This window comes from Westerdykella ornata (genome assembly GCF_010094085.1).
Source record: "Westerdykella ornata strain CBS 379.55 unplaced genomic scaffold EI97scaffold_20, whole genome shotgun sequence".
Taxonomy (NCBI): Eukaryota; Fungi; Ascomycota; class Dothideomycetes; order Pleosporales; family Sporormiaceae; genus Westerdykella; species Westerdykella ornata.
Genome location: NW_022986870.1, coordinates 194,280 through 222,245, shown reverse-complemented (window position 1 = coordinate 222,245; position 27,966 = coordinate 194,280). Strand labels below are relative to the sequence as shown.

The window sequence follows — 27,966 nt, the reverse complement described above, 5'->3', positions numbered from 1 at the left end:
AAGACAGAGAAAACTATGGCAGCGATTGAAATCATCATCTAGGGGCTCGTAGCTATCTGACCGCGTAGCTGGGGAGCCCGGGGCACCGACAATGCTGGTCCTTAAGACGATTAGAACTACGAGAAGGGGACTGCGATGCGCAAGCATGGAAGGCAGAAGGCCCTAAGTTGAGCTCCATCATGACTCCTGAGATATATCTTCGGTACCGACGTTGGACGGTAAGTGTAATCGTCCCTCTGAGCTCGTTGAGTTGCTCTGTGCGCTATGCTAACTTCATTGCTACCAGGACGTTCATACACACCTGTATCACCACGCCCAAGGCGCGGATAGTGCGTACGAGGACCATCGCTACTGTCACCAACCAATAATGAGGGTGCGCAAAAATATGACAAAGATCATCAAGACTATGAGGGAGAAGTGCGGCTGGGATGGCAAGTTCGTTTTCGTCCACCATGGACACGACGGCGAGGACCGGCGCAATTCCGCAGAGCAGGGAACGAAGATCGGCTTGATCGTAACAAAGGGACATGAGGATATCGTGCATGTTTGGACATGCTACATCCCTGGTCGATTGGACGAATGAATCGATTGTGCCCAGCCGCAGCCTATTTTCACCCTAGTGCGCCCCTTTGAGACTGCTGGTTGCCTCATCGTTTGACGAAATATCTCCAGGGACCTTGGTGAAGTGGCTTTCAGAAGGGAGGGTCTTACGAAACCTGGAGAACCAGGAATCTAAGGCCGGCCCGTCTCGACGTGGACGCTCTACTCTTCAAATCGAACTACCTATGTAGACCAGGGACGTCCCTCATGAAGATTTCAGCCCCGATGCGGAAATCGCTACGTCCACACACAGATATACTCCCAGGTGACTCAGGAGTATAAGGGAAGAGTCACAACGACCGCGAATGCAATCATACACGCTCTGGAATAGGCTTGACGATTTGCTCGCTCGGGGCCGCATGACAATCAAGACCATTATCGACTCGAAGCTCACTAACAAGAAACACCTTAAAGACTAACAAATCGAGGTAAAGGCAGAAATCGAGCTTCACAGATTTCATTGACAAGGATGGCTGTGGCACAGGCCTTACGACATCTCCTGTACGACAGAGAGAAGCCAGTAAACGTGTCTTCGACTGGAATGGCGCCCCTCCGCAATCCAGCAGCGTCATCAACCTCTAACTCTCCATTACTTCCTTCAAGTTATTGGTTGTGTGCCACCTCCCAGCCTAGGCCGTGTCGTGGACGTCCTGCAACCGCTCTTCGGTCCAAGAAACCAATTTTATCTTGTGAACCCGAAAGATTTCTCCGTCAAGCAAACTGCGACCGCCGACCAGAAAATCCGGTAGGAGAGGAAAGCGGATGCGTGCGGAGCCAAGATGTGCCTTACATCAAGGGGAATGGAGGAGTTCATGCGGAATTGTGAGGGGAAGACTAGTCTTGAGGCGGCAGCAGCCGCATGTAGGCTTGGTCTACTCGAAAATATGGTTTGGGATGGCGTTGGCGGTGGCTATAAGGGGAGGGATTGGTAGGGCCTGTATGCTGTTTTAGTTCGATGATGCGGGCGGTGCGGGTTTGGTGCCTGAGCGTGCGGCGCGGACTCTTTATGATTCAGCGATTGTTTGATGTTTAAATACCTCAAATGGATTCTTGCATTGTCTGTCCATTCTTGATTATGAGTTGTGGCATATCTGTATGTGGGACGAAGACTGGCGCGATGTTATGACGATAGCCGATCTCTCTGTGCATGCCGCAATCCCGCTTGTTCACACCGGCGACGCTATACCAAGTCTAGTTCTCACGAAAGCCCAGAACCCCAAGCCTCACAGGCTAAGACGCTTTCCTTGTGCCGTGCCGAACCCCACTAGACTAAGGAACGCGTGGGGTGTTCGATAAGATCCCGAGGCCCGTTCCGCGCGGTTAATCCAACGACACGGTACCTACGTATCAATTGGAACAGACGCTTACGATCCTAATATCATCGTACGGCAGGAGATTTCTCGATCCTCGCACGTTTTGGTCCTTCAATCGCAATTTACGCAATCTCGCCCGATCCCCCTGACTTCCATCATCCTCTTTGCTGAGTACGCTGTGGAAAAGGATATGAGCACTGCGCAGAATAAACCGCAAAGTACACAGTACGACAATATCGGCAAGAAATATGAGAAAGGGTTCGTGATGCCGGCTGTGGAGCCGGAGGCGCTGAGTGTGATCAAGGCGCTTGGGGATGTGAGGGGGAAGAGGTGTCTTGGTATGTCCATCTCCTTCGTGCTCTTTTATGACACTTCTTGAATATTGGAAACCTCCTCCAGCTGGAATCGCGTTGGCCTCCATATTCGGGCGATGGGAAGGGGTAGGACCAGGAAGGACGACACGTGACATGCCATTCCCTTCTCCCATATCCTTTAGCACTACGGCTTTCTACCATGCCGATATCTCCTCTCAGCGGAAAGTACCATCTACTAACCTCCTCTCCCAGACCTCGCCTGCGGCACCGGCCGCTACACCCACCTCCTGCACACCCTCGGCGCCGCCTCCATCCACGCCTTCGACATCTCCCCCGCCATGATCGCCGCCGCCCAATCCTCGTACCCAGCAGAAACATATCCCAACATCCGATTCGCCGTCGCGGATTGTAGCAAGCCCCTCCCGCTTGACCAACCAGATGGAGAAGCAAATGAGAACTTCGACATTATCTTCGCCGGCTGGTTTCTCAACTACGCCGGCACAGAAGAGGAATTAGAAGGCATGTTCAGGGTTATCAGGAGTAATTTGGCGGAAGGCGGCAGGTTCGGGGGGATTACGACCGATGTATCGGATGCGAGGATGCATCTGCCCAAGCACGATTTCTACGGCATAGATGTCGAGGTTTTGAACCCGGAGTATCGCGCTCCTTCTTCTCCTTTGCCGTCAACTTCCTCCGTCACTGCTGCCGCTGCTGCCGCTGCTCCTGCTGCTCCTGCTGCTCCTGCTGCTCCTGCTGATCCTGAATGTGTGGGCTCGGAAAAGCAGGCTCCGGTGCTGGGGACCAAGACAAGAGTCACGTTCCGCGACGCGGGCATCTCGTTCGAGTGTTTCCAGTTCAAGAAGGAGGTGTATGAGAGGTGTGCGGCGAGAGCGGGGATGAAGTTAACATGGGCGGAGTTGGTGTTACCGGAGGACGAAAGGAAGGAGGATGGGTTCTGGGAGAGGTGGTTGGAACGGCCAACTTTCTCGGTGGTTGTGGGGGAATCCGCGTAGGGGAGGGAGGGATGGGTTGTATGTAATGCTGGGCGGGAGCATGCTAGCATGGGAGCGGGATGATGGTATCTTTGGGAGCTGGCGGTCGACATTGACTGTACCTGAGGTAATAACTTTAGTTTGGGAGGAGCATGTTTTCAAGCTTATGCTATGACTGCTGAATGGGGATGGAGAATAAGAGACTCTCCGATACTTAGAGTGCAATCACAGTAGAAGTGATGGCTAGTACTAGTTTAAGCGTTCTTCTGTTCATCGCACGCTTTTAGGTTATAGTGTATATGTATTGCGGATGGACAATGACTGCAAGCCTTTAGGACGTGATAAGATAAAGCAGACAAATACTGTTATCTGTCACGGTGAGGAAAACTAGAATCCTCTCTTCCACAGCAAGTGTAGCACCTCACTGTAACCTCTGCTCAATGAGGAAGAGAATAGACAGTTCCACTTAAGCAGCTCAAAGAAGCATCACAAACACATCACATCACGGCAAACAAAGTCATTGCACCAGTAAAACACCAGTATATTCAGGGCATTCGCCCCAACCCACGCACCCACCGCAGAAGAAACCCGACCACCAGCGCCATAAAAATCCCACCCACCCACCCAGCACAATCACCAGAGAACCCACCAACCCAGACGCGGGAGAACCCGCCAAATCCCCCACGAGAACCCAGAATCTACTCCCTCAGCACCGCAAAGTCGCCGAAGGGGCCCTCCGTCTCGTCGCCCTCCTCCGCTGGGACATGGTTTGGAGGAGGGGAGGAGGAGGTTGACGAGGAGGAGGAAGACCAGCGGGAGACTGGAGCAGCAGGAGGAGCAGCCGAGGAGGGCGAGGAGACCGGGGCAGGGGGAGGAGCGGCCGAAGCCGAAGAGGAGGAGGTGGTGGACCACCTCGACACCAGGGGAGCAGGCGCGGCCGAGGACGAGGAGGAGGACGACGGGGACCACCGGGAGACCAGGGGAGGCGGAGCCGGGGGGGAGGCGGAGCCGGAGGAGAAGGCGGGAGGGAGAATCGGAGGAGGGGGAAGACCCGCGCGGAATCGCTCTTGGAACCTCTCCAGAAGCTGAGGCGACGGCGGGGGCGGAGGCCTTGCTGGAGGAGGGGGAGGAGGAGGCCCAATGGGCGGGAGTGGAGGAGAGTAGTGAGGTGAGCGCGGAGCTAAACATATGTGAGTACGTGAAATAACTTCAATGTTACTTTAGAAGATATGCTTACGCGAGGGAGGTCGGCCTCGAATCTTGTTGACGAACTTCTTGAAGCCCTTTCGGGCCTTCTTGATGAACTGCTTGACGCGACCCATGGCCGCGGACTTGAGGATTGAAGGAAAAAAAAAAAAGAAGAATTGACTTTGTGTGGCAGTCGAAAAAGGTGTTGTAGAGGGTTGGAGAGAGAGAGGAGAAGCGAGGAAGGAACGTATTTCAACTTGGACATTGGGTGCCTGACCCACCCGGCAAACGGTGGTGAAAGGTGAATTGGTGCAAAATCGGCACCCCCTAATTAGGTTAAGCGCGTTTCGTGCTCTAGAGCTCCAGGACTGACTCTTTTACTTTGTAGCATAGCGAGAACACATGCATTGTGTGCATTGGGAGGTTACTGAGACACTGATGCTGGAATTATGTGACGATTTGACATTGTTTACGTGCCGTGTCTTCACAAGTGAGGTCTTATCCTACATTGTACACCTTACTTTAGCTGCATAAATACACCTTCAATATGCCCTATAGCCTCCCCAGAGACAGTGTTATACACTTCCACGACCTCTGAAGTCATCATTCTCAGGTGTCTTCCCAAGCGGAAACGCACCTAAGACACGAAAGGCGCTCCCCCACAATTGGCGCAAAGGCTCGCCCTTTCGCTGCAAGAATTCCATAATGGCGTACTCACGGCTTCAGAATGCTTGGGATGGGCCTCTGCCCGTCATCACAAATCTTCTCGAGCAGGACCATCCGATGGAATTCTCCGCAGCGCCGATTGTGGATACTGAGCCTTTCCCCCAGTATCATAACCCCGCCGATGCCGAAGATGCGTCTTTTGCTCATTGTGTCTTACATTGCAAGCACCAGACCTGCCAGCGCATTCGCAATAGGGCGGAACGTAGGGCGAAGTTCTTCAAGTGCGCGACGTACTTCTCCTGTGCGTGCAAGAACTCCAGCGTCACCTCACCACCACCCATTCGGTTATGCCCGGCGACAGAGATTACTCTCGACTGTGACATATCTGCTGAGGAGTTTGAAGCCTTTGGAAAGCTGGACTGGGACAAGGACATCGAGATCCGCTTCTGCGAGACTCTGCACTTCCTCCGCCAGCTCAAAGTCTGCGATTCCATGGATAAGATTGCTCTGAAACAGACCCGCGCTTTCTTGAAGCTCGCCTTCCCAGACCGTGAGAGGCTTGCTGCCACGGCTGAGGCGTATCTCATCAAGGGTATCTATGGGTATCTTGTCAGCACGCTCACCCCGCTTACGCAGCAGAGTCGACTTATCTCCCCTCGTATGCTGAAGACGGGTCTTGCGAATCATATGCGACTAGCACTGTGCGACTGGAAACATGCGTCCGGCCCATTTCGCCATGGTACAGCTCCTCCTTTCATACCGAGGCGGTTCAAGGATATGCTCTTCTATGATGGCATCGCGTGCGAGGTTTGGAAGGCTTGAGGACGCGCCGTAAATGACTTGATTCGGTTGTACGTGTTGCGAGATATGCGTGCGCGTAGCGGAGAGGGAAGAACTGATGGAAAGCGTAAGATGGAATTTGAAGATGCGAATGGGAGTGCTGACCGTCCGAAAAAGCTTCAGAAGCGGCATCGTTGAAGGGAGGGCTACCTATAGCAAGGCGTGCTGCTTTCGCGGTTCGGCTCGTCGATCGAAGGAAGGTCCGCAGGTCAGTGGACTTCGCGTTGAGGTAAGTGGTACGAGTTGCCCTCTTATCGAGCTGCTCAAGGTAAGTCCGTAGTGTAGTCTGCAACAGGCTGCGGCTACGGCGGGATTTCCATCTTTTGTTTCTTCCTCTGTTTGATTTCTGAAGATCCAGCATGCGCTGGAGGCTTCCTGGCATTAGCACATAATGAATTGTATGATATTGCATTCAACAAGATAGATACTGTAGAAACCTATAGTCGTGATGTGGTAGCAGAACGTGGCTGGGTCCACTCCCCGCCCGAGACAGATGAGCAAGCTTTCCGCACTGTCCGCAACGGGCGACATGAAATGTTTTGGCACGCCAACTGTGTTAGACCTTTCAATAGCGGCGTCCATCAGTTGGACAGATTCTGCACGCTATCTGCAAAGCAGGCCTAAATAACAAGGAAGGTGTGCTTGTAAGATACGTGAGGTCGCCCACGCATATCGAGCAAGAATGCAACAGAGCCATATCATGAATTGAGTTGCTTCTGAGTAAAGGATACATTTCGCACAACTGAAAACGCAAAAGTCACGGCTCTAATGGCAGCGGATAATGCAGCAGGTCTGTGGAAGCCGATGCCCCTTCAGTGTCGGGGAAGCTTGACCCACACTCCTCCCACCAGCCACTAGGCCCACCCTCTGCGGATTACGCGGCACCCATTCACCAGCGGTTGCCCATCGAACGGACCAATGAGGCACGCTACCCCCTCCGGGCCCCGTATGAGAGACACTCCCCAACGCAAGACGGCACCCTCTCAGTCCGGCGGGCACCCTCTCGCTCCGGCTATGGTCTCGAATTACTACACTGTTAGTAAGCCGTCCTCCGGGCGTGTATATAAACCTCTCTCCTCTCCCTCTTCTCCCTCTTCTTTTGTTCTCATGCCCAAAACGGTGACTCTCTCTCGGTCTCGATTAGTGCAGGGGCATTACTTACTTTTTGGAAAATAAGTCCTGGGTTCATCCCAGGCAACCTCTTTTTCATTGAATTGGCTGGCTTGTCTGGTCTTTCGAGGAAGAAGAAATAAGAGGGGAGGAAGTGAGGAAGCTGTTCTACGTTTGGAGTGGAATGAGCGCGTTGTTGTTGTCGTTTGGAGCACAGGTTGTTGCCCTCCGCGTGCTCTTCGTTGCGCACGACGGTTATTTGTGCGCTTTAACGTATACTCGTAGGGTATTCTAGTAGTCCGATGGCTCAGGGACATGCTATAACAACTTTGTTGTTGTTGTTGACGTGGATGTCTCCCGGGCATGTTGCAGTGGGCGGCTCCCCACGCCCCGCCATGGTGTTGAGTGCCCGCGCCGCGCAAATCGTGTTTTTTGGACGGGTGCCTTTATGACCATGCGTAATTGCTCATCAAATGTTGTCTGTATACCATATCTCTCAACCGCTGAGCCCTTTGCCCGGCTGTGATGAGGGCGGTGATATAACAGTGAGAGCGGACACGCTTTGTTTTGATGGCCCTCCTTCGGCGCGTTTCGCAGCTTACGGTAAGATGGGGAGGTCGTGACGGCGCGATCTCCCGCCGTTCGATCAAACTCTAGTATTCAATTGTCTTACTGTGCTCCTCAATTGTGATCCGTCCTTGGTGCTCCCTTCACTCTGTGTTTGGAGAGCCAGGCGTGCGGAAGCAAGTAGCGTCACCGTAGCTGCTCTTCGGAGTGCCCATGTGGAAATAAAACCGCCGCCATAGCACATAGCATATCAATTTCCTCGCCTCTCACTATGTATGCACGAGCCCTACCAAGCCGCAAGCGCGAGCCGGAGATCCCACGTCATGAAAACTCATCACACAGATGAAGAAACAACAAACTTGACGATGAAGAGAGTCTCGCACCCACGAGAACCCACGATGTATGTATTCCCTAGAAAACAACCGGTTATCTCAAACTACTCACCCTCCACATCCCTATCCCCATCTCTCTCCTCCCCTCCTCCAACTCTCCCGCAGCCGGGCCGTCCTCCCTTCCCTCCATACGCCTACGGATCGAACCTCCCACTCCTCACATCCTCCTCCACCTTATCCCCATAACTCGCCCCTTCTCTCTCCTTCCTCCCCCCTCCATCCCCAGTCGGCTTCCCTTCCACCTCCTTCTTCGCCCAAACAGCAGCCAATACTCCCCCATCTCCGCTTCCCCTCCAGAACATCTCCAGCCGCCCAAGTGGACTTGTCAAAACGGCGCGCCGGGGCGCAGAGACGGAGAAAGTTCGCGGTTGGGTGGGCGACCATTGGCCTGGGGTGGCGGGGGGCTTCGTGCCCGGCTTAGGTGTGGTGAGAGGGTGCGGCATTGGTGGTGGAGATGGGGTGGTGGAAGTGAGGGTTGTTGTGATGTTTGTGATGGATATTGGGGCTTTGGTAGTTTGAGATTTAAAGTTAAGCGGCAGAGCTGGAAGAGCGGCAGAAGAAGTGGTAGGATGTGCACTGAGAGGGAAGCGGAGGTGGAAATGGAGGAGGGTAGGAAGGGAGCCTAGAGTCTAGGAGCGGGGAGGGCGTTTGCGGAGGGAAGCCATATTGTATTGAAGGTGAAGCGCTAGTCTCCCTCCCTCGGACTTGGGACACTGCACCTTAGATCTCGAACTGCTGTCTCTCGATCAGCGACTCACGGTACTCTCGATATACCTCGCTTCTGCACGTCTCAGAATCTTGGTTTGATATTCAATGCTTTACTTAAACGGCTCATGTGCATGGAGACAGTGGCCAGATAATTCCCTCTTCTCTACTCCAAATGCTCCGCAGCACTAGCTACTATACCCGCCGCAATATTTATCCACCGTTTCGCCGATTTCAAGTCCTTGGTCTCGATACCTTCCACAATACCAGGGAAGGTAGCCCCAGAATACCCAGTCCATTTGCCCGGCGCAAATACGATATGTTTGAACCACGGCCGGTCATCCAGGCCCTTGGCGTACAGGAACTGACGCTCAAGTAGCTTGTACTTTGTGTTGACTTTCCGAATGGCATAGTAGAGTTTGACCCTCTCCCACCACTTCCACCATGGAATATCATCATCCAGGAGCTTCTGAGTAAGGGAAGCAGCAACGGCGTCATGTGCACTGCTTGCGATTTGGAAGCGATCGATCGCCTTGTCCAGGAGAACGAACGCAGCTGGGTCTATGTCCGTCTCGTTGACTGCCTTCTCCTTGAGAGACGCGACGTAAGAGTTTAGGCCCTCCGCATAGTCGGTGGCATTGAGCTGGATGACAGGGGTCTCGATAAGGTTGGCCGCAATTAGCCCCCATAGCTTTGCTATCGTAGCATGATAGTGGAAACCTGGATCTCCAAACCTTTCCATCCAGTCAAACGAGTCGTAATTCGAGTGGTATTGATAAACGGGAGATCTTCCGCCGGCGCCAAAGCCCATGTCCAGAGAAGGAATGCCGGCGAAGTCCTGGAAAGCGGTAAAGTCGGAGCCAGAGCCCATAGTCGCAATACGATGGTCCCAAGTGTCTCCAACAGTCTGCTTCGGAATGGTTTGGTTCGGTGATTGGACGAGGTACGCTAGAGCTGTCAACGTGTGCTTGAGCCAACAAGGGAGGAAACTCACCCGTCTCTTTGAGCACCTTGTGGAGGAGCGGCGCTGCGCTTGTCCTTAAGTAAGGCCCGTTGGTACCGACATCAACATTCAGATACGCAATGGCAGAGGCCTGTAACCACGGTATGTACTCTTCAACCCATTCAGTAGAGCCCAGCAGTCCGTATTCCTCACCATCCCAAGACGCAAGGACGATGGTTCGCAAGGGCTTCCAGCCCAATTTCAGAGCTTTACCAAACGCCCTAATCAGTTCATTGAAGGCCGCGGACCCGCTGTTTGGATCGCCAGCCCCTCCTGCAATCCATGCGTCTCGATGGTTACCAAGAATGACGACTTCATCTGGGATGCTGCCGTTGATGATGCCGATGACATTCCACATAGGTGTTGTTACATACTCTTGCTCATTTACGAGGTTCAGGACCACGTGGTCAGGGGATGGGCCAATGTTGTAGTCGACGCCTTTGTAGCCAAGTCCTCCTCCGTGCCAATACTTGCTGAAGGATGACGCGTTCGGGCCGTGGCCGTTCAGTGTTCTCAAGAGAGGTAGCGCATCTTTATAGGAGATAGGTATAGATGGAATGGACGGTATGGCGTGGTCTACGGGTTGGCGAGGGACGCCCGGTTTGGACGGATATCCCGGGGTGGTTGGGTCACCGGGAGCGAAGCCTGGTTGTTAGTGGCGCATCTGCAGCGATATTCAAAGGAGACTTACTGAGGAACTGACAGCTTCCGCGCTGTACGCTGCTGGGATTCCGAGCCGGACCCTTGGGATAGACTTCGTAACCGCTCTGCTCCGTCACTTCACCATCGTCCCCGGGATCAGAGTACATAACCACTCCGATCATGCCCATCTCCTGAGCTCTTTTGACCTTCAAACCCCGGAACACATTACCATATTTGGCCAATGCAATCTTCCCCTCCAAACTGATATTCTTAGCGACCAGCTCTTCAAAATCCTCATAAGTGCCGTAGTTGACGAACACATAGGGGGCGGTGACGTTTCCGGAGGCACTATAACCATGGAACGTCGGAATACGGTTCGAAAGGCCGCTTGTGCCATCCTCCTTGAGCACGTCTTCTTCTAAGGATGCTTCGTATTTGATCATCCACGAATCGGTATCAGCAGACCCCAGCACTTCCAGCCCCTTCGATGTCTTGTTCCTTTCCAGCAGCGCCAAACGATGGTCCTTCGGATAATTGACATAGATATCGTAATCAACGATATGGGTGTTCTTGATGCCGAATTCCTGCCACAGGTCCTTTGTCCAGAGTGCCTGACTCAGGTTCTTACCCGCCAAATGCGGACCAGCCGTATAGTATCTGCTCCACTCCCGGGCCTTCTTCGGACTTGGAACTGTTAAGAGTATCTCTTGTAAATCCTTATACTCCATTCCTGTAGTTCTCGGCCACGATGGAGGTAACGCTTGCGCATGCCCTGGCAAGTATGCGCGCCATGACGTTGCTAGGCTGTCATCATCGTCGAGGGGAAATAAGATGAAGACAAGAATGACAGTTCCAATGCCAAATATCAAGACAGCGGAAAGGAGAGTCGTGCATATTTTGCGGAGCGTGTGGTGCGGGTATCGATCGCGGTGGCGCCGTGTTTCTACTTCGGCAAGGAGAGGCGTGCGTTCGTCCGCCATGACGGCTTTCTCCTCAAGGGGTCTCATTCGAAGAGAAGTCGGGTGAAAACATGCAGAAGGGAAGCCAAAGTGCGCATAACACCCAAGTAGGAGATGTTGTTGTGCAATCAAGATGTTATCGAGAGTGGAGGTTGAAGCATGACGTTCGAAAGCTCGGACACCAATGAGCTGACCCCTGCACTGGCGCTGCGGCCTTTAGCTGATTCGGGAAATCCATCTGGGGGATCCTCTGGTGGCACCGAATTATGGAACGCTAGCAATGGTAGAGGAGGAATTACATACGATAGTATAGATACTAGAGCACATGGGTGACACAAGAGCATTGAGAATACTGAAGCGGGAATGTATCTCTATACTATGGGAAACCTACGCAAGCGCCACGGCTCGACCAGTCTTGCACCCTTAGATGGCTTATCAGGTCGAGAAAGCAATCCCACTACCCCAGCCATACGACTGGCGCATCAAGAGCTTATCGGTCTCCTGTCCCAAGCCACACTTTACCCCTGAGCATCCTCCTTCGGACCATACAATGAAAGCCATATATTGAGGTCTAAACAGCCAAGTCCATTCGCAAGGGGTATACCAGTAGCATGATAGCGCCGAAACCCACAGAGAACTGCGGTCGATATTCTGAACGTTGTCCAAGGCCTCTTCGGGACCCCTTCACCTGAAAAGGTATAATGCCACAGGCCCTCCCGCATGCATCTTATTTCCGCGATGCCCGCTCTCTTTCCGCTGCTGGCGCTGTGAACTGTGTCTTCAAATCTCCACGGCTCTTCACCTGCATCTTCCTTTCCGCCTCTTCAAGCTGCTTGAGCTGGTCTTCTTTGCTCTGCAGCCGCCTGTGCAGCACGATTTCAAACACATTCCTCTTTCCTCTCCTGCCTTTCAATCCATTATCATCCCGGTCATAATATATGGCCCATCGCAATCCTTCTTTGCCCCAAGGAGTTTGTTCCCACTCCTCTTCGCTCATCGCCGAGCTCTCGTCCACAGCAACGAAGCCTTCCCAGCCCTCAAGCATGACACGCATCTCATCCTCTGTCCAGTCCCACTCGCCGACTATGTGTTCTATTGAGGCGGTGCGATTCCCATACCGAAGCTCATAGGTACTCTTATCGACGTATATCCAGTTCAGCATCGGCGGGTCATCCGATATCGTGGAAACCAGTCCGCGCTCTGGGGGGACGCGATCATCGTCCGGGTACTGTATGTAGAAACCCGCGAAAGCGTGGAGCGGCGGTTGCATATTCGGGATGGGCGGTACAGGGAACGGTTTTCCATCTCGGTCTTCGCGCGGGACTATCCACACCTGCACGCGGGTTATCACCACAGCGCTCCTGAAGGGGACGCATGCAATGTACTTTGTCATGTCGCAAGACAGCGATGCCATTGTCCACCTCTTCCGCCAGCTCATCTTTCGAGTCGCAGGATATCAGAATGTTGAACTTTATCATGCGGCTCTCGTTCGCAGCCTCCTCGTTCTGCTTCTTTTGATGCGACACGCCTTCTGCGATGCCCGTGACAACTGGGATAGCTGTAACGCTGCCGCCGAGGAAGAGGCTGAGCGGGATGAGTGCCATTGCCGGCGTCGTGAAAGAGGTCTCGAGAGGGAGGTACTAGAAGTGCCTTCGCGTCACATGTTGCGAAATATCAGCTTCTCCTGTACAGGCACGCAAAACGACATCCTGCTCGGCAGCGATCGATGGCAGCAGATGTCCGGTGCCAGGGACGTCATCGATGGGATCACCAACCCCTGAACGAGCGAGGCGCCTTGGCACTTGGCTTCCCCCATCTCCGCCACACAAGGCTACACGACCCGTTCATCATGACAGCCAATCATATTCCTCCAATACGATCTAACTCCATCTACTATGTATATGCGAGTACGTCAACAATAGAAATTTCAAGCATTGCGATGACTGAATTTTGAGCATGATGAGTATACGAACATCGAACCAGAACCACCCTCGGCGAGTTGCCGTAACGAGGGCATTTAAGGGTAGACAGATGGAATACAGATGGCATCCAGATAGTGGCCCCCTTTCTGAAAAGCAGTGTTGCATGGGTATATGGAAAGGAACAACGCCGAAACTCCTGTGAGCAGCCCGATGATAGCGACGCTGCTGCATATATCGTACAACTAGGTAGCGGACGGTTCGAATATAGCCACTGCGGATCTGGTTCTGAGGGATCAAACTAAGCTACGCGCATTAGCGAACTGACATCAGTATCTATCCTACCGGTTCTCGACCGGAGGATATGCGATGAGTGATGACCTACTTTGACGTAGAGATTCATTCCGCTGACGCGGCCTGCAACTGGAGGTGACGCCATTGCAGCATCTTGACGGTCATCGCCAGCATGCATTGCCAGTAATCCCAGACGTGTTTGATGGCGCCGCGCTCCTTGAAACGTGTTGCAATGGTCAGAGGAGATTTTAGGTTTATATCTTTCACAAGTCGTAGATATTCCTGGCCATATCGCTCCATGTAGTCGATCAGGTATGTGTCGAGGTATATGTTGATTTCTTCCTTGAGCTTCTGCGGAGTGATCGTGCGGCATGTCAGAGTACCTGAACCATCGGGATTTGCCATGGACCAGGAGAAGTATTTCGTCAAGCAGTTGAAGAAGCAGGAGCTAGAGTAGGTCGCAGCCTTCAAGTCGGAAGTCTTTCTGAGCGTGGTGCCGAGTTTACGCAACGTGCCCAATCCCCTAGATGAGTCTTGGTCTGCGTATGCTTGGACCAGGTTGATGATGCTTTTCCAGTCCGAGGATTGAATCGCGAACTCTTGAGAGGAAGCAATATTGTCGGTTGCGTTAATTATGTCTTGTACAAGGTCTGCGTCCATTTGCTGCGGAAGAGCCGGCGCGGCGACTTCTAGCTCGATGTAGTTGATGGGGCCACATGAACAGTTGAGAAAACAATCTTGTTGCTTTAAGAGTTTCCTCGATCGGACCATGAGCTCTTGACAGACCCTGTGGCTGCAGTGGATGTAGCAGTGAGTGCATTCTGAGACGGCACCGTGGTTTTCCGCCTCATCGTCGAAGGATGGAAACATTTCCGAGCTGAAGCCATCCTCATTTACGCCGTCGAAAAGGGGGCTTAAAGACCGCGCAAGATCTTGAATAAGGTTTGTAATGTGAGGCTTAAGTCATTAGTTAGCACGAATCCACGCACAAATGCAGAAATTATTGCCCGACAGAGAATGTAGCACTTACTGTGAGAGTGTGATGGTGTTGTAGAGGAACCAGCGTTTGGGAAGGGAACAGTATACGGCTCAACAGCACGAAGAGTCTTGGCACGTGCAGTCCTAGGTTCACTGAGAAAACAAACGGAGACCACAGTGCAAGATTGATATATCTTATGGCTGGGAAGACCTAAAACTGGGAGACAATGGGGTGGGTGTGCCTATTACTACGCTCATTCTCATTCTGCTCATAGATCACGGCAGTGTCTCTGAAGAGGCGTCTATTTATGTCCTATGGCAGATTTCTTCTATGATATTATTTACACTGTATCGCCCTCCTTCCTGTTTTGGGGCGACTCTGATAGCGAGAATGATCCACGCGCAGATTTGATCCCCCGATGCTGGCCAATAACAGCATAGGCGCGTCGGCCGGAGCGAGGAGCTCTTTCACCTACAATACCCACAACAACCAAAAACACCCACACCACTGCGCTTCTTCTCTTCATTATATCACTCTCACACTGGCGTGGTCTCTTTCTTTTCTCTTCATTATCTCCTTCTTTCCTCATTTCCTAACCACTGAAGCCGTCCGCAGACTGAAGGCGTTCCTGAAGCGCTATTGGTTTACGATACGACTCAAGGGCGTGCGTATTTTGTTCTTCCAGCGGCACAACCTTCACGGCACCTTGCTCAAGGCCATCTACCTCAGGGTATCTCGTCTGCCAATACTTTCTTAACTGGTGTCATTTGGAGGTTAACCTCGACCGCCCGTTTCTCATGCCATCGCCGTCGAGAAAGTCCGTACCAGCTCAATCCGTGAAGGTGAGCGCCTTCAGTTACCATCCACTCGCCTCGTCCAATTTCACCCACATCTTCAGGGCGGCCCATATCACACTCGCGTCACGAATGGCACCTTGCTGGTACGTACAGTACTCTTTTCTTGTATCTCACCTGCAGTGATGATCGGGTCAATACGAGCACTGGTTACCCATGTAGTTTTCAAATCTTAGTGGGCTTTCCTCCTTTGGAAGGTTCGCGATGACTTCCACAATCTGCATGAGCAGCGCAGACTCTTCTTCGCTTTCAATGTCGGAAGTAAAACCAAAGCTAATATCATCAGACAGGTTAAGCCGCACTCATATTCAAAATACTCAGCGTCAAAAGGTACGTCGTGCGACCGCGTTTGAATTTCGTCCTGGCAATGATGAGGAGCACGCCCAAGCACACAATCCTCCGAGTTTTCAACGCGGACGTCTCGATTGCCTCCCAGGCGATTGAGGCGGATGATGTCAAAAACTTGTTCAGACTGAGCCACCAACATCTTGTTTCATATCGCTTTGTCATTTGGGACGTTAAGGCTAACGTTATACCACAGTGACTTGTCGACTCCCTCCTTCGATTCAGTATCCTCGACGGTAAAACGGCGAAAATAACAAGCCATAGGCACCAGGACTCAAAACTGTCAGGGAAGAAGCTCTCTATATCTTCCTAGCAAGGGTGTACCTGCTTGGATGGCTACTCCGAGCTGCACAAGTCCTGTCTCGGCGGAGTCCACTTCCCATGCGGAGGGAGGCTGGCATCACCGTACAGGAACTGCTCAAAGCATTGTATTCTCTATTCTCAGCGATCGATCGGTACGTATTCCCGTTTTTTCTTAGCACACTGTCGCCATGATGATCTTCATATGGTAGTTTTCAACATAATAGTCTGGATTGCTTCCTGAAGTCAAGAAGGACAATGTTATAAACATCGCTGTCTGAGCAACGAACTGTTATCACGCCATTTTTCTCCTCCTTACAGAGCAAAGCTAATCTTGCTGTACAGATATATTTTAAGCTACTTACACCGCGGGTATGGTGTCAATGGTGGCAACCGGCATGATCCGTGGTTGATTCAGACGCATTTTACCCTCCTCGCCACGACTTCAATCTCTCCAAGAAGAGGTCATAGGCCAGAGAGAATGCGAAGGTATGTCAGAGTTTTGATTCTTCCATATTTGATTTGTAGGCAATGATGAGCAACCCTTGGGTTGCATTACAGATACGATTACGGTGGTAGCGGGTCTTTGTCTTCGTTGCGTTTGGGTCGGTCGCGATTAGCCTTCTCTGGGTCTTTGGCTTAGCGTTAATGGTTGGCCACGACCAGCCGGCGCTACAGGGGCTTTGGTCTTTTGCCCTCGAAATGATTCAAATTAACTAAACCTGAGCCCTGTGTACCATTTCAACAGCACTGGAAAGTTTATCGAACCAAGCTAACTTTCCAACTTCGTTTAGATCGATGCGGAGCTGGTCTCAGGGCGCATGAAAGCACATTCAAGCTCATCATCCGCGATCTCGTATCCGAGTTCCTTCCCACGGTCGGTGCGACAAAGGGTGTCGTTCTTCATCAAACGTACCTATGCCGCCCGGCAATTATATGAACATCGCTCTGACGATTGATGTGGCATGCCGGTCTACCATCCATTGATGGCTTGTGGCTTGGTATGGGTGGACTCCAACTGGTCAAGCTCAACGGACTCTGGGTCCCTCTGCAATATTACGAGGAACGGCGCGGTGATGGGAACGTCGATTGGCTTCCAATAGGTATGTCGAGTTCCAATCCTATTTGGCTCCTTCTCGAGAATGATGAAGAATAAACTGAGCACTTTGTGGATAACGTCAGGCACGCTGCGGCGTTCACATGCTGTAGACTCGTCTGGCGTTAGATGATTTTTCCTTGATACTATTTTGACTCTTCTCTTTGGCAACTCAGAGTTAGTACCGTATACTTAGGGGGAGAAAGCTAACTTATTAGGTAGGCATAAGGCCATTTGCAACTGCTGATTTTCAAATGCACATGTGTACGATCGCGAGAAGCCCACAGGCATGTCAAATTTTGTTTACGCTGGATCGTCTTCAGCAATGAGGATAGTGTAACCATTTCAAGATACCTATCATGAGCATAGCTGAATTTTGGGAACAATTTAGGAACATCTTCTCTGTCGCTGCTTGTAGCTTTCACGCCGGTTCTCTGGAACTTGGAGAGGGAAATACAAAATTCTTATCCGCCTCAGTCAAGCAATGCCAGTCTTTTTCCGCGGAACCAGCGTGCTTCGCGCCCTCGTCGTCCACTTGGCAAGTCACCCCACACCTTGTTATTCCACATGATGAGAAACAAACCGGCATAGAAGCAACATGGAAATGGTTGCTTCGAACCATGCTGACATTCGTGTCATCCTACTGACCCTTGATTCGATTCCTTGCTGTTCCAATACATATTGAGACCCTAAAGCTAACCAGTAATCAGGAACAGCAGAAATCCCTCGGTTTTCCCCAACCTTGCATCGCACTCCAGTCGCCTGCGCACCTCCTCCGAAACTTTTCGGTCAGATAAAAGCGTACTGGGCTTTGCCGACCGTCAACGTGGCTTGCGGACACGCCTCGCGTAAGTTATTCCCAGCCTCACTTCCTCACCATGGTCTTAAACGAAAGCTGGCTGTCGCAAGCCCGATACAGTTTCTGTGTGTTTGTTTGATGACGGCGGTCGGGATACCGGTTCGTGGAGGATGTGACGTTCGAACAAGCTATGAGGACAAGCATTTTCGGTTCCGCATTCCGGGGCGGCGGCTAAGAACAGGACAGGGAACGATCCGACCACGCCTGTGTTCCTGGCGCTAGCACGACGACCATCAACGATGGCGCCAGTCCTTACAAGTTGCTCAACAATACTTTATGAGGGTCGCGGAAGTGGATGGAATAACAGGAGATGTTTCACAGCGCCTGATCGTTATGTGGCGCTAGGAAGTCTGGTGGTGGGGGATGTGGACAACATGTTTGGAATTCGCAGTGGAGGAACGTCATTGGCTCTCATCGTTCAGTCAGCATTCAGGGGCGTGGAATAGAGGTCAGAGCGCAGAACGACAGATTTATTTTGAGCCCGAGCTATCCAAAATTCCACTTCATGATGTTGTATGATGTTCAAATGGTGAGAAGTGTCGGATCGTCGGAATTTGCTTCGGGGGAGGGTGCGAGCAGTAACGAGCGGCCCTAACAGACGGTATGAGAATCAGTAAGCCAATACAGTGTGTGTGGTTTGCGCCGACGAATTATATAGTGAGTTGCAACCATTCGAATTGCATCGAAGAGCCTTCGCAGTTGTAATGGAGTCTGGTAACCCGACGGAGCGAAAGCGTTCGGGAAGGCAGTCCGGCCTTCAGGCATATCAGCGAAGGCAAACTTCATCGCAGCACCTCAAATCAAAAACATGAGTTAAATGTCAACAGACGAAATGTAATCAATGAGATTATGAGAGTCGCCTGGGCTTCAGGAACAATTTTCTGCCAAGTATGAAAGCTCTAGGCGCTCGGACTCCCCTTCAGGGTTTCATTGGCGTTCACCTACCAGACCGCTTCAAGCAGAAAAATGGCACCAGCACAACCTGAAAACTCCAGTCATTCTTAACTCACAACCCGTACCCGTTCTCCCCTCTACCGAATCCAACCTCTCCTGCAGCAACCAAACGAGTTTATCAGCTATTGCGATTTCGCCTGCGCACTCCCCCGTTAGGCAGGTCCGACAGTACATCCGCATGCAACCATACAAGAACACAGCTCATGTACTTTAGGTAGCTCATTGCCCAATCACGTTCTCGGCCGTCATTTATTCATCAGAGACTCGCACGAACCATGTCGAATTCAAGCCTCGCCGCGCTGGAGGAGCATACTCGCGAATGGAGAGACGAGATACAAGCCGACGCGGCGTTGTTCGTCCTCAACAACCCCGCCGACCCGAGGCTCTCGAGAGAGGAACAATCAAGTGAGGTAGTAGAAGATGTGAGTCGAATCCACATACTACCTTCATGGCAGCGTACTGATTAAGCAAAGGCTCCCAGTGGCCTCTCCGATGAGCTTCTTCAGCCACGTACATCAGAGCTACGTCCGGCAGGCATTCCACTAGTCTACCCCGGGTGGGATGAACTTACCGACGGGAGATTGTACGAGTTACACCCATACAGGCCAGAGTACAACTTCGAGAAGCCGTTCTTTACCACGGGGCCGAATGATATCGACGAACCGCCTGTCTCCCTTCCAGCCCAAAACAACATGCTCTTCTCCGTCCACGCCCGAGAATGGATGTATCCCGATCATGACTGGGATATATTGCCGGCTGGGGTTGATCAAGAAGTGTGGCAGCAATTCTCAAAGTTTGGGAGGATCGAGGTGTGGTTTTGGGTAATGGATCCCGAGCACCCAAGGGAGTCGGATTACATTGGCATCGACTGGATACTTCCACCTAAAGGTGTTCACCCGTACGAATGGGCAATGCTCACAAGATATAACAAGGTGGAGCAATGGTTGGCAATTGCGGATCGCAATCAACAGCTCCATAGTCGGGCGGCGGAAGGGTCTCTCACGCCTGACGTTCGCACAAGTGAGCTCAGCACCGCTGGATTCGTAATGGCCGCAGAGTTCGCCGAGGATCACATCCGTGCCGACACCATTTCTCCAGGTCAAGGTTTGACCAACTGTCAGGTATGTTGCGGTGGTCCGCCAGGAGGATTCATCTGTCTGGGCTGCCAGATGAACAAGTGAGCCTGTTAGGGCAACGAAAACACTTTCTCGGGAAGACGGGGGGTAAACTAGCTCAACCAATAATGGTGTATATGTGTATAATGCAACAGACGGTATTTTGGAGCAGGATACGGCTTTTTTTCTACGTGTAGTCTCAATGAGCATATATATTGATTTCAATGCAATCCTGCGTCCCCAAATGACATAGAATAACACATGACATATGCGGCTAGGGAAGAATTGGCACCGTTAGAAGATTTATTGTCTATTCATACAGAGCACACGCGACCCAACATATTTCCACCCTGCTCGCCGTAACAGAGTTATTCTTCCATAGTCTCTCGCAAGTCGGTGCGGCAGGTTGGGATCATGATATTGCCCTCGGAATCGACCTGCGCGGAATGTCAGTAGGCATAACTACTGGCCTCAAATTAGACACTTACGATGAGAGCCCGTCTGGCAACAAATTCACCACATGTCTTTCCCCGGCTGATGAGCCTTACCGCCTTGTTGGCAAGCTCCAGGCCTTTGGCACGATCGCCGCCATCCAGAATCTCCTTCGCCGCCTCTAGGGCATATCGATTTCCTGCCTTGAAGAACAAATCGCGGAGACGCGACATAAATGCTGCGGACTTGTGATGAGGCTATAGATATTAGATAGGCAAAGATATGACGGTATCAGCCCGAAGGGCGTAAGGTACCATGGGAGTGGCGCGAGAAGACATTGCTGCAACGGAGACACCAAAAACCCCCGACGGCAAGTGCTGTATTTGCAACGGCGGGCGAAGGTTGCGCTAAACGATGACAGTGGCTTGGATATTGAGTGTGAGGGAGCACGAAGCGGAAACAGGGAGGAGCTTGAAGTGGGCGTCAAAGTCTGGTACGTCTGGAGCGAATTGCAGCAGTAGATGGACAGCCCACGGAGCGAGGAGCTCCACGTGATACAGGGCGGTGCGAGATCAATGCCTAGATCAAAGGTGCCTTGGATCACACCAATCACAGACGGTAACCGTCACTGCAAACGCTCTCCGGATCACTGATTCTCCTGCCGTATTGAGTCTACGAGCTTCCATCAGGCTCCCCTCGGGCCATGCTTAGTAACAGTGTGATCCGGGCGCCCTCCCAGGGTATATAAAGGCCTCTCCCCTCCTCTCCCCTCCTTTCCTTCTCCACATCCCTTTCATGCAATTCCTCTGAGCATTTATACCCTTGTGGTTGCCAAGGGTTCCGCCAGGGGGTTGCCTTTCCTTCACTCAATTTTTGTACCCGGCCTTCTCCTCCCTGGTCTTGACTAAAGGAAAAGGCACAGTGTCGCCTGTATTGCACTACCTCAGGCTGACGCGACCTCTTATCTTTTTCATTGAGATCTCTGGCTTGCTGGAGACTTGAGGAAGAAGGATCATAGCTGTTTTGTTGTTTCCTGTTCGTGTTAAGTGTGACTCATTGCCGTCTTGTTCTGATGAGACGTGTGTTATCGTGGCATGAGTAGTCGAGTCTTGTTGGCTAGGGTGCAACGCCGTGAGATTCTTTGGTCTTTTCCTTCAAGTAGAAGTAATTTGCGACGCACTCAAGGGTATTAAGCTAGCTTGAGAGCACGTTGAAGAGAGACTGTGGTGTTGAGGCGCCGGATGAGACTTCGCGGGGCATCGCGGCGGTGAGGTGAGAGTGGGTGGCATCGCAACGTGTATCCAGAGACGTAATGAAGGGACTAGTCGTTACATGCCGCATAATGGGAGATAGATAGGAACTCAGAGTATATATGCGCGTATATCTGCTGCCAAAGGCTTGCTTTGTGGCACTGAGAGGGATGGAGATCGCCTTCAGTTGTGGATCCGTTGGTATCGCCACGCGCCCAACGGGAACCCAGATGAGTCTACTTCGTCGCCTCTTTGTTTCCAAGAAAGGCTCAAAAGGTCCCTCGTTCTCAAACTCAAGCTGCTCCAACTCAGATTGCCGCGATCAAGCCTATCCTCCTGCGCCGTCGCCATCACCGCAGCGCGGGGCGCGCGCACGAGATCCCTTCCCATTGTCGCAACACCAAACCAGAGACCCGTACATATAAACTAACTCCTCGATGTCATTGAGAAAGACTCAAACAAGAAACCGCTCTCCGCCGGAAGGCACGCTTCGCATATTCTGCTATGGTGGGCGCGAAAACGGATCGGAAGCCCCAAGCTTGCACCACGCCAATCCCGACCATCCCAGAAGAGCCACACCATGAGGACGCGAATTTTCTTCTTAACATATAGCTATACAAATGGCAGGCAATCGTTGAATCTCGACTCACGTTCGTTTTTTCCGTTTTGCGGCATCGCCGCCGCATGCCCCAAAACCACCCTACCCGACCACCGCCTCGCACATCACGGCGCCTCGAAACCGTCATCCTCTCGCATATCATCTATACTCCACAACTTCCAATATCTCGGAAGCAGGCAATTGAATAAAAGCAAGCTAGACTCATTCAATATCACCTGCGCTGCGCCAAGGCCTTCCGCTTCGCCTTCGTCCACATCCCCCACGTCAAGACCTTTCGAAACCGTCACGTCGGCGATGTAAGCCAGGATACTGTATCACAGCCTGCAGAAATGACCTGGAACATAGAAACAATGCAGAATCTCCGACTACCACCCCCGCCGCAAGTCGCACTTCAAGGCAGCCCGGCCGCATGCTCGTCGCTCCCGAGCGCAGCCCAAGCCCACCGGCATACGGCACGAAGCCGTACGAGAACCCCATCTCTACCATTGTCAAACGAAAACACAGCGACAGCATTGACGGGAAACAATACTATAAGCATGGACGAGAAACTCATACTCTCGAGCACGTGGCATCCACGCGGAGAGAATGAGAGAAGCTGGAATGCGGGTGTATCACTTCACAATAACGGAAACTGCTTCGAGCATGCTCTGATAGGAGAATCGCTCGTGTGGAGTGGGGGGACTGCATGGAAGTTTGTATCCGTGGTACATGCAGTTGAGCGTCGCCCGGCGCGAACTCGTTACAAAGACCCAGACTTTCAGCTGCGTTGCTCGAAGGAGGGGTTTACCAATATGAGACTATCCTATTCCCTGCAGAAGGAAGGTGCAAGGTTGTATAGCAACAAGTTGTATGTGATATGTGATGGAACCCGCCATTGATGCGAGCGGACAAGTGCTTCCAACGCCACTCAAAGGCATATCAGCAATGCCAGTATACAGAACATATACTAGATTGCCATGGAGAGCCACGGAACTTGAACAGACTGGTAGTATGGAGAAAGGGTTAGGGGGAAATGCACCTTGTATCACTCTGATATCGGCATGCAAGGACACCGTGATACTACTTTCTGCTTCTGCGGAGAAACGGCTTGCTATATCCCTTATTTTCCCTACTGAATACTTGGAAAGCAAGCTGAAGAGCTTTCTCCCACATGAGCATCGTAAACAATGCAGCACATTGGAGAAGGATACGCCACCACGTATCGCATTCGTCCCGGTGGAAAGCGAAGATGTAGCCGCGACCTGACGCCGACAACGAAAAAAGGGGGATAGGGCGAGCAAGATGAGCTACATTTCTCTCATTCTTCCTCGCTGCAGGTTTCTTCTTTACCTTTGCTACTCCGGTCGTTAGCATACTCAATATGTCGTCCTATACGGTATCTGTCAGATGAACGCTCCTTTCTCCCCACATACGTCTCGCAGCTCGTTTCCTGTTGTTCTCTGTTGCGCACTTGCTTCTAAGAACTTGTGCTCCTTGCGCTGAGCGGCAGCTTGCTATCGTTCTCTTCGTGCATGGTGTGTGCAGCCTCGTCGTGATTCGGGTGGTGAAGTCGATTTCGGCTGCCAGTCGAGTCACCACCCTGGGGCAGCGTACGCCGACCTCTCCCCTCACAACTTCACAAACCTATCCCGCCTACAACCTACCACCCACATCATCCCTCCAGACTACAATCCATCACCATGGAATCCCCCGACCTTATTGGGCTCATCGTCGGCGCCTGTATCCTCGCTGGCCTCATCGTGGCCTTTACTAGATCGCGCTTCAACATATGGGCGCGCCGCCAGCCCCGTGATGGGCAGCGTTTCCACGACGACGAGCCTCTCGAGGAGGCAGAAGAGATAGCCCTTCGGCATCTCGAGACCCCATGAAGTGAGCTATTCCTGCTGTAAACCCTCGAGCTCTCGCGGCAGAGACGGTAGAGCTGACGCCTCGCCTTCAGGCTCCCTCCGCCACGCCGACACCAGCTCCTTCCTCCCCTCCGCCGAACCCACCTCAGCGAGGAGCCTGCGGGCTCCATCCCCACCTCTCGAAGGGGCCGGGGGGCAGTTATACCTCATGTCCTGCGCCTCATCTTGATGCCAGGAAGGCGAACGCCTGCACCCCGGCGGAGGCATCTTCGTGTTCTGGGCGCCTCTCAGCGGTACTGCTACTTGCACTTGTTGGGGACACTGAAAGCTAGCAGCACCAGCTCGAGGTACGAGTAATCCTTCGTTCGGATGAGACTCAGCTAATAGAAGGGCGAAGTTGTGGATAGCATCCGGGAAGGCCTCTTTCGAACAGAGTACGACGATTCGGCTGCAGTAGATACGGCGACTCCCCTTGGAGAGGAGAACATAATGGTTTGCAAGTCCAGATAACTTGGAATACACAATACGGGTGGATGTGGAGCAGGCGGCGCCACAGATATATTGTGGCACGCGGTTTTCGTGAAGCTGGAATCCCGCAGGTCCTCTTCCGCTTAGAAGTCGATTGGGATAGGATATGTGGGCATATTTGGGGGCATGTCCTCCGGCAAATAGAGAAGAATGCCAGTCAGAAGCGATCCGCTGATTCGCAATGCTTGAATTGAACAGTGCAGGTGCTTGCGTAGCGTGACTTAAACCATTCAAGGTACTTTGGATGACCGTGATGCTCCAGTGATATTTGTTCGAGCCTCCCTGATAAGAGGAATGGCGGTCGAGTCCCGGAATGAGGCGTTCTCTGGCGTGGTCACTACAGCTTCCCAAACTCCGCAATGACGGCGGCAGGCACGCAGCATTCTCCATTCAGCTGCCTCTTGCCGTTCTTGCAGGTTCGGGATCAAGTGTTGCCTCTGAAGAAGTAGCACATGGAAGCGATCCGCAGCCGCTGTTCAGTCGATGCTGATTGTGCCGTGGGACTTGCTCAGAGCCACGGTTTGTGTAGCCCGCCGTCGCAACCCCTTCTCCAAGGATGGTAAGGCGCAGAGCAGCCCCAACCGTACGTAGCCCGTTGCAGACCTGCTCAGGATAAAAATGAAATGCCGAGTAGCTGTTATCCCTCATATACCTCGATACCCCTTTCACCGCACCCATACCGCCGCCCTTGCTGCGCAGGTGGCTAGGGGCTGCGGGGGAGGAGCAAAAAGAAGGGCAAAAAAAAAAGTCTCGGAATCGAACACGGCCTCCCGCAGGGCCCGCAGTAACACTATTAACCAGTCAGCCAATGTCCACAATGGGTGCCAGGGTTGCCAATCCCGACACCGATAGAATTGGCTTTCGTGCTGTTTATATAGCAAAAGAGGTGAATTATTGCTCCAGCTCCATGTAGAGGGTGGCAGCGTTGTTGTGGGCGCGTGCAGTGGTTGACGGTGAATGGAAGGCACGGGAGGGTACGGAAGAGCAAGGAGGGCTAGGCCTGGCCGTGGAGTGCACCACTTCAATCGGAGGGAGGCCACGGGCGACCAGTTGCGCCTACAAGCCAACAATACCATGGGGAGCCGCATCTGGGATATCAAAGATCCATCGGCGGCCTACCATACGGCCGTCGCGTACTTGTCTACAGTTTTTGTGTTGCGGTCCAGTGAGGTGCAAGCTTGGGCGGATTTGCGCCCTCGCGGAAGGCCATATTGCGGAGATCCAGTCTCTCCATGAACGGATTCCAGAGTTTCAGATAGTAGCTCTGCGGACCCGGAGCGTACTTCAGCACGCCAGGGCGAAAATGAGAGGCAACAGGCTCCAACCCATTAACTGACTGGCCTTGTGCACACGCCTATTACGTCGATTGAAGAGACACCCGCCGCAAGCAAACCGCGCAAGTATCGAGCAATGTGGCGTGCAGCCGCATGTCTCTAACCCGCTGACCCGTCCACGGCGAAACAGACAGCGGACATTTCGTTGACAAAGGTCCCGCGTTTTGTTTTTCTTATATGCTCTCGTCTCACGCTGCTGCCTCGTCCCACAGCCTCATTGCGGATGAAATCTCGGCTTGGTGTATTGTGGCAGGCCGGTCATGTTCACATGACGCATGGAGTGGTGACTGCTAGATGCATAGTCCCGGATCTGTCCACACCATGGTGCAGAGATCCGGCCTTGAAACCGGCTTGCGGGAAACCATTCGCCGCCGGCACCATCCGTTCGACTCACGGACGATCCGCAGGTCGTCCTTTTATATTCCTCGCCGCGGCGGGGTGCCTTACGAATGTGTCCTACTGCCTTACATCCGGGAGCGCGGAGCCATTATGAAGTCTATCCTCGACGAGGTCCTCTGTGAAGAATGACGTGGAGGAGAGGCGCATCTATACCTGCCGACAACTCAACAGACGACGGTATTTACGATCATGACGCAAGCAGCTCCGTGTGGAAGCACTTTAGGAATATGGTGCCTGTGCCTGGTTGAGATGTCGGCGCCCCATTCTTGCCGCCCTGGTTCGATAGCCCACAGGACGCCGGTGAAAGGCCAAGCAGCTCCCGCAGGAGTGGTCAGCCCTCCTCCAGTGGTGACATGGATGACGTATCCTTCTCTCAATGCCAAATCACTAGGTCGGCGTTTGGCTCATGCACCCATAGTGAGAAATTCCTCGTTTGCTCCCGCGGCAGTACGGATGCACTTAGAGCCTCTTCCAGCGACACCTCAAATGACCAATCTCTCCCACGCCTGACATGTAGGGGTGGATGTCACACCGCCTTCAGTAGGGACTTCATAGACTCAGTCGAGTTCATCACTCGCCAAACATAACGCTAGAGCTGGCTCACGCGCCATCTCGGAAGGGTGTTTTATGTCGTCGATGCAGTTCCCTTCGTGGGCTCCAAGAGGGTCCATTGCGCGGCATGAAAATCCATCGCGGCGGCTGCCATACTGTGGGACTGGAACTAGCAGCAGACCACCGGCGCTCGCGCAGGGCTAGGTAGGGAAGTTGCACGGCTATGTAGACGCAGCACCAAAACATCGAAGCCGCGATCTTGCAGCGATCGGCCAATTGGGCCCTTTCTCAGTGCTGGTGTGCATCTTCATGTGACAGAGCGCGATGGAGTCGTATCCTGCTATCGCTTTGCGGAGGTACGATGCATCGAGATACGCCCGAGTCAATGCAGCTATGCTTAACTTGCACGCAGCCCCTCCTTAAGCAAAGTCGCTTTACACAGAGTTGCTGGGGGTGACTCTGCTGTTGCTGCTGACGCCGCTGCCTCCCCTGCCACACTCTTGTAGTTGTCCCCTATGTGCACTCTGTGGGACGCACATGCTGTGCTGGTGCAACCTGCCCTCTGGCTCGCAGCCCACACTCGCGCATTGACAGATCTTGACTGAAATGAGACTTCCGCCTGGACTGATGCTCTAGACGCAGAAATTCACTTTTGGCTGCGGCGTGACTGGTGGTGCAGCCAGGTGGCGCAAAAAGAGGAGCAAGGCAGGCTAAAGAAGGCCGAAAAAAAAACTGTGTTTATGGGACTCGAACCCAACGCCTCCCGTAGGGCGCCGATAGCTTGGAAACCTGCAGTTCGTCAGCCCATGTCGCCAATGCCCCGAAGGACGAAAGAACTCGAAAACTTACAGATTATATGGCAAAAGAGGTGGACGTTGCCATACTGTTAGCCATGATTGCTGCGAGGTGCGTTTGCGGCGAAAAGGAGGGTGGTGTGTGGCCGTACGGCTACGAGATGAGCCGCCTCGGTGACTGGGAACTCCGATAACCAGCGGGGCG

General features: G+C 52.7%; 14 protein-coding genes across 14 annotated transcripts; 7 read left to right on the top strand and 7 right to left on the bottom strand.

Annotated features, from left to right (window-relative positions):
* Positions 1-179: 179 nt before the first annotated feature.
* EI97DRAFT_460237 (uncharacterized protein) lies at positions 180-583 on the top strand (the record flags this gene model as incomplete). The annotated part of the gene is made up of 2 exons (XM_033801094.1): positions 180-218; positions 287-583. 2 exons carry the CDS (start codon positions 180-182, stop codon positions 581-583), a joined length of 336 nt encoding a protein of 111 aa, XP_033651918.1.
* A 1,341-nt stretch (positions 584-1,924) lies between these two features.
* Positions 1,925-3,240, top strand: EI97DRAFT_422468 (S-adenosyl-L-methionine-dependent methyltransferase; the record flags this gene model as incomplete). Its single annotated transcript, XM_033797088.1, has 3 exons — positions 1,925-2,251; positions 2,480-2,922; positions 3,034-3,240. Exons 1-3 carry the CDS (start codon positions 2,104-2,106, stop codon positions 3,238-3,240), a joined length of 798 nt encoding a protein of 265 aa, XP_033651917.1. The 5' UTR covers positions 1,925-2,103.
* A 677-nt stretch (positions 3,241-3,917) lies between these two features.
* On the bottom strand, positions 3,918-4,596 carry EI97DRAFT_478786 (uncharacterized protein; the record flags this gene model as incomplete). The annotated part of the gene is made up of 2 exons (XM_033801994.1): positions 3,918-4,399; positions 4,457-4,596. Coding segments are annotated over 2 exons (622 nt in total), but the record flags the coding sequence as incomplete, so codon positions are not given.
* Positions 4,597-5,112: 516 nt separating this feature from the next.
* Positions 5,113-5,895, top strand: EI97DRAFT_478785 (uncharacterized protein; the record flags this gene model as incomplete). The annotated part of the gene is made up of 1 exon (XM_033801993.1): positions 5,113-5,895. The coding sequence occupies one exon, from the start codon at positions 5,113-5,115 to the stop codon at positions 5,893-5,895; it is 783 nt and encodes a 260-aa protein (XP_033651915.1).
* A 2,221-nt stretch (positions 5,896-8,116) lies between these two features.
* EI97DRAFT_460233 (uncharacterized protein) lies at positions 8,117-8,425 on the bottom strand (the record flags this gene model as incomplete). Its single annotated transcript, XM_033801093.1, has 1 exon — positions 8,117-8,425. One exon carries the CDS (start codon positions 8,423-8,425, stop codon positions 8,117-8,119), a length of 309 nt encoding a protein of 102 aa, XP_033651914.1.
* Positions 8,426-8,765: 340 nt separating this feature from the next.
* Positions 8,766-11,415, bottom strand: EI97DRAFT_402373 (Zn-dependent exopeptidase). Its single transcript, XM_033796485.1, has 3 exons — positions 10,382-11,415; positions 9,682-10,335; positions 8,766-9,635 (listed from the first exon to the last, which is right to left on the bottom strand). Exons 1-3 carry the CDS (start codon positions 11,337-11,339, stop codon positions 8,854-8,856), a joined length of 2,394 nt encoding a protein of 797 aa, XP_033651913.1. The 5' UTR covers positions 11,340-11,415; the 3' UTR covers positions 8,766-8,853.
* A 167-nt stretch (positions 11,416-11,582) lies between these two features.
* On the bottom strand, positions 11,583-13,032 carry EI97DRAFT_502753 (uncharacterized protein). Its single transcript, XM_033802758.1, has 2 exons — positions 12,677-13,032; positions 11,583-12,624 (listed from the first exon to the last, which is right to left on the bottom strand). Exons 1-2 carry the CDS (start codon positions 12,893-12,895, stop codon positions 12,019-12,021), a joined length of 825 nt encoding a protein of 274 aa, XP_033651912.1. The 5' UTR covers positions 12,896-13,032; the 3' UTR covers positions 11,583-12,018.
* Positions 13,033-13,146: 114 nt separating this feature from the next.
* Positions 13,147-15,009, bottom strand: EI97DRAFT_478779 (uncharacterized protein; the record flags this gene model as incomplete). The annotated part of the gene is made up of 3 exons (XM_033801992.1): positions 13,147-14,436; positions 14,535-14,610; positions 14,959-15,009. 3 exons carry the CDS (start codon positions 15,007-15,009, stop codon positions 13,610-13,612), a joined length of 954 nt encoding a protein of 317 aa, XP_033651911.1. The 3' UTR covers positions 13,147-13,609.
* A 4,157-nt stretch (positions 15,010-19,166) lies between these two features.
* On the top strand, positions 19,167-20,072 carry EI97DRAFT_460229 (uncharacterized protein; the record flags this gene model as incomplete). The annotated part of the gene is made up of 2 exons (XM_033801092.1): positions 19,167-19,313; positions 19,365-20,072. 2 exons carry the CDS (start codon positions 19,167-19,169, stop codon positions 20,070-20,072), a joined length of 855 nt encoding a protein of 284 aa, XP_033651910.1.
* Positions 20,073-22,268: 2,196 nt separating this feature from the next.
* EI97DRAFT_444122 (uncharacterized protein) lies at positions 22,269-22,896 on the top strand (the record flags this gene model as incomplete). The annotated part of the gene is made up of 2 exons (XM_033799879.1): positions 22,269-22,603; positions 22,653-22,896. The coding sequence occupies 2 exons, from the start codon at positions 22,269-22,271 to the stop codon at positions 22,894-22,896; spliced, it is 579 nt and encodes a 192-aa protein (XP_033651909.1).
* A 1,070-nt stretch (positions 22,897-23,966) lies between these two features.
* Positions 23,967-24,241, top strand: EI97DRAFT_435211 (uncharacterized protein). Its single transcript, XM_033798807.1, has one exon. It carries the CDS (start codon positions 23,987-23,989, stop codon positions 24,173-24,175), a length of 189 nt encoding a protein of 62 aa, XP_033651908.1. The 5' UTR covers positions 23,967-23,986; the 3' UTR covers positions 24,176-24,241.
* EI97DRAFT_444121 (uncharacterized protein) lies at positions 24,182-25,072 on the bottom strand (the record flags this gene model as incomplete). The annotated part of the gene is made up of 1 exon (XM_033799878.1): positions 24,182-25,072. The coding sequence occupies one exon, from the start codon at positions 25,070-25,072 to the stop codon at positions 24,182-24,184; it is 891 nt and encodes a 296-aa protein (XP_033651907.1).
* A 137-nt stretch (positions 25,073-25,209) lies between these two features.
* EI97DRAFT_127363 (uncharacterized protein) lies at positions 25,210-26,004 on the bottom strand. The gene has a single exon (XM_033793089.1). It carries the CDS (start codon positions 25,768-25,770, stop codon positions 25,348-25,350), a length of 423 nt encoding a protein of 140 aa, XP_033651906.1. The 5' UTR covers positions 25,771-26,004; the 3' UTR covers positions 25,210-25,347.
* Positions 26,005-26,337: 333 nt separating this feature from the next.
* On the top strand, positions 26,338-26,998 carry EI97DRAFT_468825 (uncharacterized protein). The gene is made up of 2 exons (XM_033801678.1): positions 26,338-26,533; positions 26,587-26,998. Exon 2 carries the CDS (start codon positions 26,605-26,607, stop codon positions 26,923-26,925), a length of 321 nt encoding a protein of 106 aa, XP_033651905.1. The 5' UTR covers positions 26,338-26,533; positions 26,587-26,604; the 3' UTR covers positions 26,926-26,998.
* The last annotated feature ends 968 nt before the right edge of the window (positions 26,999-27,966 follow it).

What these genes read in the sequence shown, in the direction of transcription:
- EI97DRAFT_402373 (XM_033796485.1), bottom strand. Translation starts at nt 11,339, where the DNA reads ATGAGACCCCTTGAGGAGAAAGCCGTCATGGCGGACGAACGCACGCCT. An exon ending in CGGAAGCTGTCAGTTCCTCA is followed by an intron (nt 10,336 to 10,381) that starts GTAAGTCTCCTT and finishes ACTAACAACCAG; the next exon opens with GCTTCGCTCCCGGTGACCCA. An exon ending in CAAGGTGCTCAAAGAGACGG is followed by an intron (nt 9,636 to 9,681) that starts GTGAGTTTCCTC and finishes TGACAGCTCTAG; the next exon opens with CGTACCTCGTCCAATCACCG.
- EI97DRAFT_502753 (XM_033802758.1), bottom strand. Translation starts at nt 12,895, where the DNA reads ATGGCACTCATCCCGCTCAGCCTCTTCCTCGGCGGCAGCGTTACAGCT. An exon ending in CTGTCTTGCGACATGACAAA is followed by an intron (nt 12,625 to 12,676) that starts GTACATTGCATG and finishes ACCCGCGTGCAG; the next exon opens with GTGTGGATAGTCCCGCGCGA.
- EI97DRAFT_435211 (XM_033798807.1), top strand. Translation starts at nt 23,987, where the DNA reads ATGGAATCCCCCGACCTTATTGGGCTCATCGTCGGCGCCTGTATCCTC.
- EI97DRAFT_127363 (XM_033793089.1), bottom strand. Translation starts at nt 25,770, where the DNA reads ATGCGGCTCCCCATGGTATTGTTGGCTTGTAGGCGCAACTGGTCGCCC.
- EI97DRAFT_468825 (XM_033801678.1), top strand. Translation starts at nt 26,605, where the DNA reads ATGACGCAAGCAGCTCCGTGTGGAAGCACTTTAGGAATATGGTGCCTG.